This window comes from Cynoglossus semilaevis, chromosome 11 (genome assembly GCF_000523025.1).
Source record: "Cynoglossus semilaevis isolate Cse_v1.0 chromosome 11, Cse_v1.0, whole genome shotgun sequence".
Taxonomy (NCBI): Eukaryota; Metazoa; Chordata; class Actinopteri; order Pleuronectiformes; family Cynoglossidae; genus Cynoglossus; species Cynoglossus semilaevis.
In genome coordinates this window covers 19709878-19725030 of record NC_024317.1, presented here as the reverse complement: position 1 = coordinate 19725030, position 15153 = coordinate 19709878, and the positions used below count along the sequence as shown (strand labels likewise).

The 15153-nt window shown below is 43.3% G+C and overlaps 2 protein-coding genes across 3 annotated transcripts; both read right to left on the bottom strand.

Annotated features, from left to right (window-relative positions):
* Positions 1–1052: 1052 nt before the first annotated feature.
* Positions 1053–8616, bottom strand: rbl1 (retinoblastoma-like 1 (p107)). Of its 2 annotated transcripts, XM_008321198.3 has the most exons (22): positions 8327–8616; positions 7271–7404; positions 6946–7149; positions 6433–6497; positions 6223–6351; positions 5963–6126; positions 5770–5834; positions 4618–4771; positions 4354–4523; positions 4152–4264; positions 3976–4079; positions 3738–3875; positions 3473–3637; positions 3172–3334; positions 2787–3011; positions 2483–2673; positions 2226–2402; positions 2073–2144; positions 1869–1959; positions 1610–1758; positions 1348–1512; positions 1053–1267 (listed from the first exon to the last, which is right to left on the bottom strand). In XM_008321198.3, the coding sequence occupies exons 1-22, from the start codon at positions 8489–8491 to the stop codon at positions 1070–1072; spliced, it is 3201 nt and encodes a 1066-aa protein (XP_008319420.1). In that variant the 5' UTR covers positions 8492–8616; the 3' UTR covers positions 1053–1069. The 2 variants fall into 2 exon arrangements, with proteins under 2 accessions (XP_008319420.1, XP_024915749.1); XM_025059981.1 differs by lacking the exons at positions 6946–7149; positions 7271–7404; positions 8327–8616 and adding an exon at positions 6727–6923.
* Positions 8617–8725: 109 nt separating this feature from the next.
* LOC103386788 (intermediate filament protein ON3-like) lies at positions 8726–13756 on the bottom strand. The gene is made up of 9 exons (XM_008321199.2): positions 13483–13756; positions 13272–13332; positions 12487–12582; positions 12179–12343; positions 10760–10885; positions 10282–10425; positions 10099–10175; positions 9895–9941; positions 8726–9677 (listed from the first exon to the last, which is right to left on the bottom strand). Exons 1-9 carry the CDS (start codon positions 13662–13664, stop codon positions 9562–9564), a joined length of 1014 nt encoding a protein of 337 aa, XP_008319421.1. The 5' UTR covers positions 13665–13756; the 3' UTR covers positions 8726–9561.
* Between the last annotated feature and the right edge of the window lie 1397 nt (positions 13757–15153).

Sequence of the window (15153 nt, the reverse complement as noted above, 5' to 3'; positions counted from 1 at the left end):
GCAAAGCATCCAGAAGCAGCGTATCTGCGCTCAGAACGCCCCCTGCTGTTGGCGTCTAACATTCCAAAGATCGAGGACCTCGCCCTGAGGCTCCACTGGACTCGAATGCCATCATTTAATATTTAGGACAGAACACCAAGGACGTGAAAGTAGATACTAACACAAACACCCAGAAAAGACCAGAATAGAAGTGGACTTGGAGACCAGGATCTAATGTAGTCTAAATTGAACCACAAGGCTGAAGAATCAAGATATCATCCCAGATAATCTGGATTAGATTTTGACAAATACTCAATGGACCAGGACTTGATGTAGACTTGATCAACCTGGATTACGTACTGTAGTGAACCTGGCCTTCAGCTCCGACTCGAAGCGAAGAAATGAACCTGGAACCAAAGTTAAAAGTTTTATTTTTTCTTTCACAAAACTTTGAAGCATTTGTAAAAAAAAAATAAAATAAAACAGATAAAAAGTTTAAAAGTCTGAGAATCAACAGCTGTGCTGTTTCGATGAAGGAATGATTATCAGGCTTCAATAATCTTCAAATACAGTGTAGATGCTACACTTACACAAAGACGTCACTATACTTTTACCTTATGTACACTCCACCTGTCAAACTAGTTCAACTATTTGAAAAAACACACAATGTTTTTGTTTTTTTTTAACTTCAAAAAAAAAACTTTGATTAAAAACGACAAAAAATTCCACCTGTATGTGGAAAAATGTGAATTTCGTCTCCGAAAAGATTTTTGACCAACACTGTTGCGGAAAGCGAAAAAAATGATCAACATTTAGGTTAAATGTTGAAGTATTTGACAAGTAACCACGGAGTATGGAGAACAAATACTTTGTTAAAAATATTTTAAAAGAAAGTCGTGAAGTTAGTAAAAGATGCGAGTCTTGTACTCGCAAAAAAAAAAAAACCAAATAAGTGGAGCTGCAGCAGCAGCAGCAGCTGCTGGTTCAACTGAGGCCTGATGAGTCTCTGAGATAAAAATTTCTCTATGGACTTGGATTCACGTTCAGAGACGTCCAAACAAACACACGCATGATTTTCTTTTCTTTTTTTTTATCTGCCCTGTCTCTCGGAGACGACGTCCTGAAGCCTCTTGAGCAGCACATCTTGGCTGCTGCCATTTTCTGGACACGCTCTCTTACTGGGCGAGTCGCAGGTTGTTGATGACATGGTCACATCTGCGTCCATGGTGAAGGCTCGCTTTCTGCTAACACAGCCCTGCCTGATCATACGGTTGATGTCCGAAAACTCCTGCAGACAGACAGACAGACAGACAGACTCAGTTTAAGACTTGTCCACTTACATTTTAAAACCCGTAAACCTGCCCTCACCTTGGATGGACTGTTGTTGATCCTGTAGGTGAAGGAGTTTGGTGTGAGGTTCCCTGAAGAATTCTTGTGCGGGGACACGTAAATTGAGTGTCTCTGAGAGACTCGTCTCGGAGACAGGGGCTGAGCCCGGACAGAGGGGAACGGGGACAAAGGTGGCGCATCGCCCTGGAGAAAGAAGCAGACGCTCAGGAACAGCACGAAGAACAAAGTTTCTGTTTCGGAACTTTTCTTTTAGACGAGAGTCCAAGTCTTAGGCCCGTACCCGCTGGTCGCTGGTGGCGTAGCGTAGAGCGAAACTTTTCATCTTCAGCACAAAGATGCTGTTGTAGAACTCGATGAGATCGCCGCGCTCCTCTTCTCCCGATTGGCTGGACTCAGCGGCTCCCAAGACTTGACTGGTTTTCTCTGCAGCTGAACAAACGCATACAGAACCAATGATGTGTTTTTGGTCTTAGTTCGTAGTAATGTGAACGGGAACTTGGTTGGTGTGTGTGTGTGTGTGTGTTAGTGCATGGTCTTACACTCTCCTCCAGAAACTGGATCCACCTCCATGTTCTCGTCACTTGCCTGATCTCTGTTCTCCTTGTGACGCAGCAACACGCTGCGATAAACCTGCGGAACCACAAACGGAGGTTCTGCTCGGTCACGGGTTCATTTAATCAGGTCAGGTTTTGTCCCTCCTACAGATTTGAACGTTTAGGACAAAGACACGAGGTCCTCCTTACGTGGCTGCAGGCCTGTGGTTGGCTGCGGTAACACTTCATGATGTCCTGGAAGGTGTGAGTCTCCTTGGTGATCTGCCGGCACAACAAAGATGTGAAGGTTGTCGGTTTTCTACGCCGACCCTTTCATGACCCTGATGACCTTTGCGTCCTCACCTTGGAAATGATGTAAATGCTGCACAGCAGCATCTGGTCCAGGTGTCGGTCCTTCATCAGGTCTGTGCAGTGGACCAGAGAGTGTTCAAAACACGTCCAGATCTTACCCCGCAGCTCTGAGGAGATGTCCAACTTCAGGCACAAGTCCCTGAGACGGACGCTGGCCAGGTGGTAGACCTGGAAGACAGGAGTCTTCATTTCACCCTCCAATCCAGTTAGACCTTGAATCTTATTCATTATTCTTTTTCAGCTCCTACCTTTCTGAAGAAGAGAGCCAGGGAACCAGTGCGACGAGGACGTCCACTTCCTGTATGTTGATCAGCGACAGTCGTGGTGGGGACAGTGGGTCGACTTGGGGAGGTAGTGAGTAAAAACTGAGTAGCGACGTTTCCAGAAGAGTCACATGGCTGGACTGGGATCAGCGTGAAAGTCCTCTCGTTGTTCACACCTGAAGTGTTGTTTTGTAAGAAAAAAAAAAAATCAAATCTTTCCTAGTTCTTCGAGATCATCTTCAGCTATCAATGCTACACTGGCTTCTGTGTGTGTGTGAGAGACCCCTACTCTGCAAGGGGATACTGAGAACGGTGGTCTGAGACGCCTGTCCTCCAATCTTCAGAGTAGTGGTGCTGCTGCTAGGGCCAAAGGTCAGGCGTTTGCCTGGAGATGACACCGAACTCAGGACTGGGTTCTGGATCGGGGGGTCGTCTTCAAACAGGCGACGTTTGGCACTGCCTGCCGCCGGAGAACTGTACCTGTCATGGACGGACAGTGGCGAAGGAGGAACATCTGGAACAAAGAGTGAGCTGCGCTTTAACCACTTCGACCCAGATTTATTTCACTCATTTCGTTATGTAAAAACGTAAAAACAATAGGTCGACCTGTCAGAACCGAGCCCGTGGTTCTGGGTCCATTAAAAAAAAAAAGTAGCAACTGTACCTGGACTCACCTTTACGAGTGCTGCTCACAGCTGACCTGAACTCTTTGATTCTCGGGTGGATGATAGGAGAGAGAGCCACAAGAGGAAGGTGGGACTGAGACGCACTTGTAGAACCAGAACCAGAGCCTGAGCCTGAATTATACCCAGAGTCGAGGCTGGAGGGAAAATTCACCTGGAGAAAAAAACAGAGACACGAATAAGTAGAGACATTTGATGACTTAAAACTAGTAGTGGAGGAGGAGGAGGCTGTCTCCTTAAAACTAGTAGTGGAGGAGGAGGAGTAGTGTGTGAGTGCCCCCTGCTGTCACACCTCTTCAATCGTAGGAGCTTTATTCCCGGCGGCCTGCAGGGCGCTCCACACGGCCGACTCTGACGTCCAGGCTCGGCTCTCCAGAACCTGCTCCTCAATGGAGTTCAGATGTTTGACCATGTCTCTGGATAGACCTTCTTCTGAGCGGATAAACACCTCGATCACCTAAAACCACACACACGCACGCACACACACACCAGGGACATTGCATGAAGTGTTCTTCAGAGCCTTAATGGGGGAAGAGTGAAGGTAATGGTTAAAGAACCTTGAAGAAGTAAAAGGGAGACAGTCGGAAGACGCTGATGATCCAGGGGAACGTTCTCTGGGAGCTGTAGGAGAAGAGGACCACCTCCAGACAACAGGCCATCAGGGAGCAGTGGAAGATGTCCTGCTCCAACAACATCTGCGCACGCACACGCACGCACAAACACACACAGAGTGTGAGTTTTTTCTCTTTATTGGCTAACGTTTTATATGTTTACGCTTCAACATTTCACACTCACGCTCATGTCCTTTCCCTGCAGACGTTTGTTCTCTTGGACTAGGACGTTCTCCAGGACCTTGTAGTACAGGATCTGGGCCAGTTTCAGACGACTCTCTGCAAAGTCTGAAAGAAGACCGTGACCGTGTGGGATTCAGCAAAGTTCCATGTGTTACCAGCTCTGTGTGTGTGTTGTACCTATGTGAGATGCAGGTGAGTCCTCAGAGTCCTTGGTGTAATGCTCTTTAAAAGTCTGTCCCAGGGTCTTGACTCTGGTCAGGACAGTCTCTGTGGGGTCTCTGGAGCAGGACCTTCAGACGAGACAAGAACATGACAATGACACACAGTCTAGGTCAACAGGACTGTTTGGACAGAACTCAAAGACAAAGAGAACGCCCACCTGAAGATCTGGACGAGGTGATCACTGGGGGCAGTCCTCAGACCCGTCACCATGCTCTGAAGACGACTGACGCTCTGGGTGGCCGAGGAGACCGGAGTCACCAGGAGGTCTTTCTCCTTCAGGTAGAACCGTCCTGTAAGAGGAGTGGATGGAGCGAGAGACACCGAAGACTGAGGAGAGAGAAAGAGAGATGTGATTGAATACACAGGTATGAGTGTACTCAGAACAGTGAGTGTGTGGGTGTGTGTGTGTTCCTCTTCAAACCTTCTCCACCTGCTGTTGCAGTCGGTTGGATGCCTGCTCCTGGACGCTCGTCCTGGGCGGTGCGGTCTCCGCAGCGTCTGCTCCCAGGAACACCCTCTCGTCAAAGTCCCCCACCGTCAGCACGTACTCCTCGTACTCTCTGTTGACGGACTTACTGCAGGGGACAGAGACCCCCAGACCAGAGCTTTGACAATGTCCTTCATACATGTGCTGCTGCTGCTGCTGACATCACTCAACAAAGATCAACAGAAGAAGAGAAAACTAGGACAAATACATGAAAGGTAGGACGGAGCCCAGAGTTAAGAAGACATGAGACTGCGTAAAAGAAGAAGATAAACACACTCCAATGTGTCCTCTGCACTTAACCCATCGGTGAAACAGGAGCCTGCTGGTCATGGGATTTAAACCATCAGCCATCTGATCTCAAGCTCTACCCGGGGCCACAGGCTGCCACATTTAAGGATTATGAATATTTAAGGTCAACTGTGCACTAGTGTTGTCACAGTACCAGCATTTTGGTACGAGTACCAATGTGTGTTTCAATACTTTTCGGTACTTTTTGATACTTTTTGACACACTGCGATTACATGTGTTGGAGTTCTTGCCTCGTTAGACACCGACTCCTCCGGACTGGGATGTACAAATATATATGAATCCAAAATAGAGGCTTAAATTTTAATTCAGAATTTAAGTACACTGGAATATACAGTAAGTCGCAGGCTATTTTGGAAAAAACACGTTGCTATTGCTGTTTGTTAAAAGTGACATATCATTTTTCTGCTTATTAAATCGGTTCCTTATAGTGTCCTAAAGAAAGTTCTGCAACATGCATTGATAAGGTTTAAGCATCACAACAGCTTTTTTAATCCTGTCAAAACAGCCCTGCTCCAAACACTGTTTCAGTCAGATTCTCACATTTCCGATGGTACCTGATCTCCCGCTCTCTATTCCTCTCCCTCCCGTCCCATCCTCTCTCTCTCTCTCTCTCTCCCTGCTGTCCTCGCTCATTGCTTCGTTAAAAAAAATAGTACTATTTTAAATACTTTGGTACCGCAGTACCTCTTTAGTAGCGGTGTAATAAACAAGCTTACTCTGCCCTGATAAAAATAGACGTGTGTGTCTGTGTGTGTAAGTAAGGATGTTTATGCTCACTTGTTGTCGTTAAAGTTCTGGGGATCCAACAGTTCTGTTAAAAGTTCTCCGTTTCCTCTCAGGATCTAGTTCAGGAAAAAACAGACGAGACAAGTTCGAGGCTACTTTTGAAGGACGGCCTTTCAACTTTGACAGTCTCAGTTCAGTTCAGTTCTTAAGTTTATAAACGGTTGACGGTGCTGTTTCTGAGAACCTGTCTATTAAAGAGCTTCTGGATGTAGGGTCTGAAGTAGTGCTGCTTGATGCCTTTGGCCTCCACCACCAGACCATCATGAAGTTCACACAATCTCTCCAAGACACAGGGAGGAGCTCCATCTACCGGAAGCCTGCCTTCAGAGCGGTACGCAGCAGGGAGACCTGAAAACATCTGCTGTCACTCAGGTGTAGGGTCTAATTATTCTGAAACTAACAGCCCTTAGTGAAGGAAGTAAAACACAATGTGTGTGTGTTAACCTTTAAAGGTGGGGTTAATGAGTTCCTTCCTATTGGTGCAGAGGAGAGCGTTTCCATACACCAGGTCCAAACAGCACAGCAGCAGGTGGTACGAGTTGACCAGATCGTCACCGATCATACTGAAGTTTCCTGCTCGCGCACACACACAAACAGATATTTAGCCGAGGGTCAGACGTCGTGACATCATCTGAAACGTGTGGCTCCTGTTACCTTTGGTGTTGATAAAGAGTGTCCAGCAGAACTTGAACACATCACTGATGTGACACGGCAGACGTCTGTGGGAAACACATGAGAATTCTCTAAGACAATATCACAGGACGGTATGAAAAAGAGTTTAAAAAAAAAGAAAGGAAACTGAAGTTTGTGAATTATTCCAAACCAAACCTCATAGAGAAAAGTGTTTTTAGACCAAAGAGACATAGCAGCTGTATCGGTTTAAATGCGTTTTTGTGACGACACTAATTAAAATCTATTGCCTAGTTTATTTCAGTGTCACAAACTGACCAAAAGAAGGGAGATCCTGTGTCCCTGTGAGCTCAAATCCCTGACTTTCTCCATTAACTTTTTTCTGGTGAGAGTGAGAAGCTTAGCTTAAACTTCAGCTTATTGATGTGAAAGTCTGTTTGACAGAGATGAGATGAAGACTAATGATGAGTATTGTACACATCAGGGTTTCGTGCATTGTCATCTTGTTGTGTTGTCGTTGCCATGTCTGTGTCCCACCTGTGTTTCCTGCTGCGTGGTTGTCTCGGCGGATCTCCGCCTTGTGGGTTTTGAAACATGTGCATGAAGATGGGCTCAAATTTACGGAAGATCACTGTGGAAACCTCGAAGTTCCGTTCCAGCTGATCCATGCGGAGACGAAAGTGCTGTGAGAGGTTGGACATGTCGGACCATTTCCTCATCTTAGAAAAGAACTGGATGAGACTGGAAACAGAACATAGCGGTAAAAATTTAAAAACAGCAATAGAGATATTTCTTTATGGTTCTGTCAAAGACAGCACTGACCTGAGTTTGGACTTTGATATTTCTCAAAGACAGCACTGACCTGAGTTTGGACGATCGAAGAATTCTGGTCAGAGACACACAGTTTCCCTCCATCACACCTTTACCCACAGTAGGGACGGATCCTTTTCTGCAGGCTGAGTAAAGGGCACAAGCCAACCAATGGACCACATCACCCTGAACAACGACAAGAAGAACAACAACTGTGTCTGGAGTACATTTAAAGAAACCATCGCACCCTGAACAACAACAAAGAGCACTCACAGAAAGTGAACAGAAAATACACACCAGCCAGAAGAAAACTAAAAAGCAAACCAAAAGAGACTAGAAGTATGTGGTCCAAAAACATTGACAGTTGATCAGTCTGTCTGGAAACAGAATTTTACACAAATCATAACAGTTTTGTAGATGACATGTGAGCATGGAGAATATGTATTTTTCAACCATTTAGCCCTCAAACTTCTACACCTCCAACACCACAAATGTCTAATTAATTTTTTTTTACATGAATAAACTATTATCTCTGAAGTTAGGCAATAGGTGGAAGATGCTAGCACTAGCCCCACACATCGTTTCATTGCTCAGCATTGCATGGCTACTTTGTATTATCATAGAGACTGTATCAGAATACCACAACAGACTATTATTCAAATTTAAAACTGTTATTCCTGTCCTTTCACTTCGTGTTCATTTGTGTACATTGCGGCAAAGCAATTTGTTAGGACTATTCAGCACTGTCATAATAAACCAAAGGGAGTATTTGAAGAAGAGCACATTAATAGTTAAAATTAACTAATGATCCAAACTCTCTACGTTATATAAAGCTATAAATGATGTCAACGTCTGGCAAGTTTAAACGAGATAGGATTTGTCACTTAGGGGTGGGGTGTGCGTTTCATATTTACACTGTCATTTGTGAGAAAAATTAGAATAAAGTCGTATAATTGTGATAATTTGTGAGGAAGTTTTCCTAACTCCGACGCGTCTACCCTCCCTTTAACTGTTGTTGTAGCAGTAAGCAGGTCAACGGCTTAAAGTGGTAGTCAGTGAACAGAAACCTCCTTCTGCTCCTCCTCCCCCACTTCCTCTCTGCACTCACCTCCAGAGTGTACGTATTCCAGATGGTATTGAAGTTATCCATGGCGGCGGAGGCGGTCTGTTCGTCCATGTTTAGCTCCTGACACAGCGCCTCCAGACTCCTCCGAACAGCGCTCTCCTCCATCCTGCCTCCAATCTCCGGGTCCGGCGACTCTTCTCCCCGCATCCCTGCTGCAGCCACTCAGCTTCACTATCGCCCTTTCACCCGTTTATTAAGTAATTTGTTTACCCTGAAAATAAACAACACCATTAACTTCCTGCTTCACTGCCGCAGCACTTCCGCTCGGTGTCTACCCACAGTGCACCACAGTGGCGGGAAAACTCCAGCCCCGCAAACCAATGAGAGGAGAGTCATGTTACATAGTTGACCAATCATCATGCAGAAAAAGAAAACAGAACGATTTATTATTATCGACTATAATAATGATGATGATAATAATAATACCAATAAATCCAATAATAATAATAATAATAATAATAATTATAAGCTGCCAAGTTACCACTGAGGTGCTCTGAGCATGGTACATCTCACACACCACTCCCTGGGCTCAAAGCTGCACCCTGTTTACCTTAATGATGGGTAAAAAGCAGGTTACATTTCGTTGTGTGCAGTGGTGTGCTGTGTCACAATGACAAATAGTTCACTTTCCACTTTCCTAGTAATAATATAATTAAAAGTACTGATCGAGTTGTATATTTTAAGTAAGGGTCAGAGTTTCTACTCAAAAATGAAAACGATTTCAGATTTTATCAATTTTATTGTGTCAAAGCAAAATCAGTACAGATGACTTTCAAAAGTAGGATATCACCACCTGCAGATTCAAGTAATTAAAATACATTTCTAAGATTTGTTTGAAAACCTGTGTAAAACCTCAAACTAACAAACCACTGACAAAGCACAGCTTATCCAAGAAACATTTGTCACACTACATTAACAATATATTTTCTTACTCTGTCACCACAGATTAAAATAAGGAGAAATTAAATGAGACAGAAATGATCGTGAGACAGCAGAGGTTGTACCAGAAAGAACCAGAGACATACAACAATAATGAACACATTTAAGCTGACTTATTTAAGGAAGAACAATCAACCCCCTAGAGCACAGTAAGCTTAACACATCAACATGCATCACAGCGAATACTAGTGATTTTATCTTAAGAATGACGTCACTCTCTGTCAATTTAATTAATTCAATCCACTTGAGCAGATTAAAGATGCTCATCATTTGTCTCCTCAGTGAGTGCTGTATCTGCTGTTATCTCTGGTCTCAGTCGTTTTTATCAGCAACTTGGGAGCAGGAGATCCACTGCCTCCAACAGTATTGTGGTAACCGTTGGTATTTTTGGTGCCTGGAAGAACCATAGGTGGGAAAAAAGTTTTTTTTTTAAAAAATGTTACAGTTAAAGGTGAAGCCTGCATTTTGATTAACTTATATTTGCTAAGTTCACATTTAAAAACCATTGATATTTGGCAATGACCCTTTAAAAACGAATTTCCATTTATTTTAAAGTGTGTTTCTTTAGTGCCAACGTGTGTGTGTGTGTGTGGTGAGAGTGTGTAACTCACTGTAGCTGGACATTGTGTGAATGCTAAGGATGGACTGTTGTCCCAGTCTGAGAGAAACAAACAGAGGCAGGGTTACTAACAGTTAATAGTTAGCTTAGCAGATGCTAAAAAAAAAAAAAGAACCAAAAGAAAAGTGCAAATAAACAATGAAGACATAAATAAAGGTAATCTAGTAATTAAAGTGAAAAAGCCTAAAGTCCTAACCTGTCCTCCTCTCCTTCCAGCAGCTTCCTGTAGGTGGCGATCTCTATGTCAAGAGCCAGTTTCAGGTTCATCAGATCCTGTAGAGGATTGAGGAGAAACAGATTAGTGGTAATGGAGGGCTTCTGGACCAGTTCTGGTGCAGTGTCTGAACCTGGTCCCAGAGCAGATTCTAGATTCACGGACCTGGTACTCTCTCAGCTGCCGGGCCATGTCCTGCTTAGCTCTCTGCAGAGCGTCCTCCAGGTCTCTGGTTCTAGTCTTGGCCTCCTTCACGGCTAACTCTCCACGTTCTTCAGCCTCAGCCAGCTGGTTCTCCAGACCTGAACGCTGCAGCAGGACAAGAACATGGACTCAGTTTTTAGGGACGGGAACTGAATTAAAAAAAAATAATTTAAAAATCTGTTTTATCCCTAAACAAAAAAAAAACACAAAACTGTTCTGCATCCAATCAGAAAGACTGACATTTCAACACTTACGTCGAAAAAAGAAAATTACATTGATTATTGATCTGAATGTACCTGTCTATATTTAGCACATTGCGCCGCTTCCCTTGCCTGTAGGTGGTGCTAAGTACACATTGTAAACTCTTGCGGTGTCTCATTTGAATCCAGTCCTGTGAAGTGGCTCAGAGCCTAAAATAACGGCGTGAAGTTAAAGTCACCTGTGCTTTGATGGCCTCGATCTCACTCTGCAGCCGACCGATGAGTCGATTGACTTCGGCCACTTCCCCTTTAACCAGTCGCAGCTCGTCTCCGAACTGACTGGCCTGAACTGACATCTGGTCAAACTGCAGACACACACACACACACAGGTTTAACCCAAAAAACCCTGTGGGTAAAGTGTCCAGCCGGTGGGAGACACACCCATAAACACACACATACACACACAGGTTTAACCCAAAACCCCTGTGGGTAAAGTGTCCAGCCGGTGGTTCGTTGGCAGAAACAACAGGAAACTGTGAGTTTGTAGTTTCAATAAAAGAGGTTTTGATGATGCAGAGGAATGTGACATCACACAAAGAAGTTTGATGGGTCCATCACTCTCCCCCCTCTCCCTTATGTCTCCTCTTTGTCTTGGGTTTGGCAGGAGGACCAGATCTGGATCAGCTTTCACTCTCTGATCAGAACCTGAGCCTCCAGAGTAAACGGACACCGTCAGACCTCACTAGGGGGTGTGGTTCACTGTCAGTGAAATGACGGGAGCCACTGATTGGTCTGCTGGAGAGCTGCAAAAAATCTGCTGTTTCTGTCCTTCGCAAACGTCCAATCCTTGATTTAATGATCCAGTCATCTATAGCACAAGTGTCAAACTCAGGCCCGGGGCCCAAATCTGGCCCGCAGTGTAGTTATATTTGGCCCGTGAGATCATATCAAATGTGTACTAGAGTTGGCCCGCCAGTATGTAGGCTTTATATACTGGCAGGATTTGTAGTATAAGCGATGTATACGCTACGTTATAGCACATACTTTTTTTTTTGTTTTTTTTGTTGGCTTGTGAAAAAAAGATTTATATTAAAAAGGAACTGTAATGTTGTTTATAATGTTCATCACTGATTTTAAACATGTTTCTATGCCCTGTTTTTAAATTATTATCTGTTTTATTATTTGATGTAAAGTGTCCTTGAGTGTCCTGAAAGGTGCTTTTTAAATAACATTTATTATTATTATTATTATAAGGAGACATAATAAGAAATAAATACGACTGATGTGTATTTTATTTCAAATTGAATTTCTCATGTGTTTATAATATTAAGCTTTGGTTGATCCAGATTCAATGTTTACGCAAAACTTTCCATATGGAAAAATTCTACATAACATATCTGGGGAGAAGGAAAAAACATGAAGTTTGGCCTGAGACTTTGTCCCAGTTTTTAAATTTTGGTCCACTGTGAATTTGAGTTTGACCACAATTGCCGTCAAAAAAAAGAAGAACGTTTGGCCTGAGACTTTGTCCCAGTTTTCACTTTAAACAGAGCAGTGCGTGGAGACAAAAGTGGGTGGAGTCTGTGAAGAAGCATGGCTCCTCCTTCAAATGACGTGCAGACTTGAGGAGTCATCGCTCCCCGGCCCCGGTTACCCACCTTGCTCTTGTACCAGGCCTCCGCCTCCTCCCTGCTCCTGGCGGCGATGTCCTCGTACTGGGCTTTAACTTCAGCCACGATGGCCTCCATGTTGAGGCTTCGGCTGTTGTCCATCTGAACCACCACGGACGTGTCCTTGATGCTGGCCTGCAGCTCCCTCAGCTCCTGCTCGCACAGGAGGAGAGCACGGAGCACAGAAAAACCCTCTCAGACTATTAGACCGTTAAAACTCCTCGACTCAGAATCTAACGCCAGACAAATGCTACGTATGTTACGTTCAAAGAAAAAAAAAAAAGTTAGGAATTTGCCTCGTCGTAGATGTTACGCAGGAAGTTGATCTCATCGGTCAGGGCTCCCACTTTGTCCTCGAGGTCAGCCTTGACCAGATAGGCCGAGTCCACGTCCTGGACACAAATACACACGGTTACACACTATGCTGACAGTTTCTCTACAACTGAATTCCTTTAAAAATATATATCGTTAGTATAGTATCGTAGTATAACGCAATATATCGTACTGTTCCCCCCAGGATGATTACGTGTCGACTCGGCAGATTCTTACCAATCCTCGTGTATTGTTAATTATTGAAAATAATTATACGTAATAAATTATTGATAATTATTATTATTAATAATAATTATATAATAAAATAATAAATGATTGAATTATTTTTATATATATTATAATATAATAATTATTAATTAATTAATTAATTAATTAATTAATTAATAAATATAATATAATTATAATAATATAATTAATAATTATTATTAATTATTATTAATATTTATAATTAATAAAATTAATTATTTTGTACAATAACAAAAAACAATTTGTTGTGTCATCAGGAGACACGAGGAAAAAATCGAACAAACGTTGAAACGGATTAAATTATATTATAATTATAATTACAGTATATTGAATTATATTCAAATTATAATCGTTCCAAATTTAGTTTCAGGGACAAACTGATGAAGATTTCCCGTGTGACTTTTCAGAGATTGACAAAACAAAGGCTCATCTTTCTGACCACACCTGTCACGGCGTGTGTTACAGAGTGTGTGTGTGTGTGTGTGTGTGTGTGTGTGTGGACCTTTTTCAGGATGACAAAGTCATTCTCCAGGTTGTTCCTCTTGTTGATCTCATCCTCGTACCTGAGGTGAGAGGAACAATGAGGACGTTTGAATCCAGGTTCCTCTCTCTGCTCAGCGGTAGCGGTAGCAGAACGGCGCCCCCTCCTGCCCGCCGCCCCCCCCTCCCCCCCCTGGCCGCCCCTCTCTAACCTCCACCCTCCTGACACTCACTTATGCTTGTAGTCCTCCACCAGGCCCTGCATGTTCCTCAGCTCTCCGTCCAGCTTGGTCTTGTCGTTGTTGACCAGGTCCATCTGTCGCCTCAGTCCTGCCATGTAGGCCTCGAAGAGCGGCTCCACGTTGGAGCGACTGATGGCGTGACCCTGCAGGAGATCCAGCTTGGTCTCCAACATCTTGTTCTGCTGCTCCAGGAAACGCACCTGAAGACAACAGCGGCGACGAGAATGCGAAGAAAACACAGAAGGAAAATCTTAAATCTTAAATATTTATTTTTTCCAAACATAAAAAAATAAAAAAAACAACAGCAGTTTATTTATTTCAACCACATTTATAACAGGCTCTGATGTCATGTGTAATAATAAACAGCGCTGCGTTTCTGTACGTGCACGGTTCACTGTCTGTGCGTATCTCAGGTTTCCTGCCTGCAGCCGGGTCTGTCCTCCTCCCATGATCCCTGGCCTCCTCCTCTTCCTCCTCTTTCTCCTCTTCATCGGGAGACAAAGAGCTGTTTTCTCTGCCTTGACACTGAGCCTCCCTGTCTTTCACCTCCTCGTCGTCGGGTTACAGTGAAACTCAAAGGAGAGGAAATGGGTCACCCTGATCATGTGTCCACCCCACGTAGCCAGCCCACGACAAATACCCACTCCAGGACCTTCTGTTAAATCCCCTACTGTTCCAGGGACAGAAAACCAATGTTTTTTACACGGCAAATACACTCCAGACCACAAAATATATATACAAGTTACGAAACAGAAACGTTAAATGGAATTGGAATTTGTCAAATGGTAAAAGAATAGCTCATAATTTGCAAAATATAAACTTAAAGGATAGCCTAAAAAAAGCTAAAAGCGACAAAAATCATTTACAATAACTTACAATGTATTCAAGTTAGCTCTAAGGCGTTAGCTAAGAGCAGCCAACAGAAAAAAAGACATAAATTATGGCATCAAACTATCACCATTTGTGTTATTATATTATTCATAATGTATAATAATAATAATAACATTAATATATTAAGATAATGTTACAGTAGTTTAACTCCTGTGCAACTTTAGCCTTTGTTTTTTTTTATTTTAGCCTGTGTGATGCTAACGCTTGGTATTTTAACCCACTTCCAGCTAACGTCATTCATTTTTGGTATGTTTACTTTTAGCCTCATCTGTTGATTTATTTAGACTGTTGCTTTTTTGGGGGGGGAGGGTGGGGGGTAAATATGAACTTATTTTGCTTAATTTATTTTAAAAACTTCTGGTAAGGCTACTTTGTTCAAAGCTTCTAAGTCAAACGGTACCTATTTTGGACTCTCGCTTTGGACAGCGAGCGTGTGTTTCAGATTGGACACTTGGACACTGATGCTCTTGTTAAACACACTCAGGTTTTCTCATGGAGTCACTAACAAAATCGCTGACAAAAGGCTCTTTGTCTCTGTTCTCACAACAGCTCAGATTCACCTCACACACAAAACACAGCAAGACACAGAGATGGACTTTGATAAGAAGGAGTCATTTCCTCTCTTTTTTTCCACACCAAAGTCCATAGAGAAAACCAGAGATTTTAGCTCAGACCAAAGTCCATAGAGAAAACCAGAGATTTTTAGCTCACAGACCAAAGTCCATAGAGAAAATCAATGATTTTAGCTCAGACCAAAGTCCATAGAGAAAA

Coding starts and splice junctions, on each gene's coding strand:
- LOC103386788 (XM_008321199.2), bottom strand. CDS start 13,664: ATGTTGGAGACCAAGCTGGATCTCCTGCAGGGTCACGCCATCAGTCGC. Junction 12,344..12,486: donor TGCGTAACATCTACGACGAG/GCAAATTCCTAA, acceptor CTGTGCGAGCAG/GAGCTGAGGGAGCTGCAGGC. Junction 10,886..12,178: donor AGGCCTGGTACAAGAGCAAG/GTGGGTAACCGG, acceptor GTGTGTCTGCAG/TTTGACCAGATGTCAGTTCA.
- rbl1 (XM_008321198.3), bottom strand. CDS start 8,491: ATGCGGGGAGAAGAGTCGCCGGACCCGGAGATTGGAGGCAGGATGGAG. Junction 4,265..4,353: donor CACCTCGTCCAGATCTTCAG/GTGGGCGTTCTC, acceptor TCTCGTCTGAAG/GTCCTGCTCCAGAGACCCCA. Junction 1,759..1,868: donor TCCAGTTTCTGGAGGAGAGT/GTAAGACCATGC, acceptor GCGTTTGTTCAG/CTGCAGAGAAAACCAGTCAA.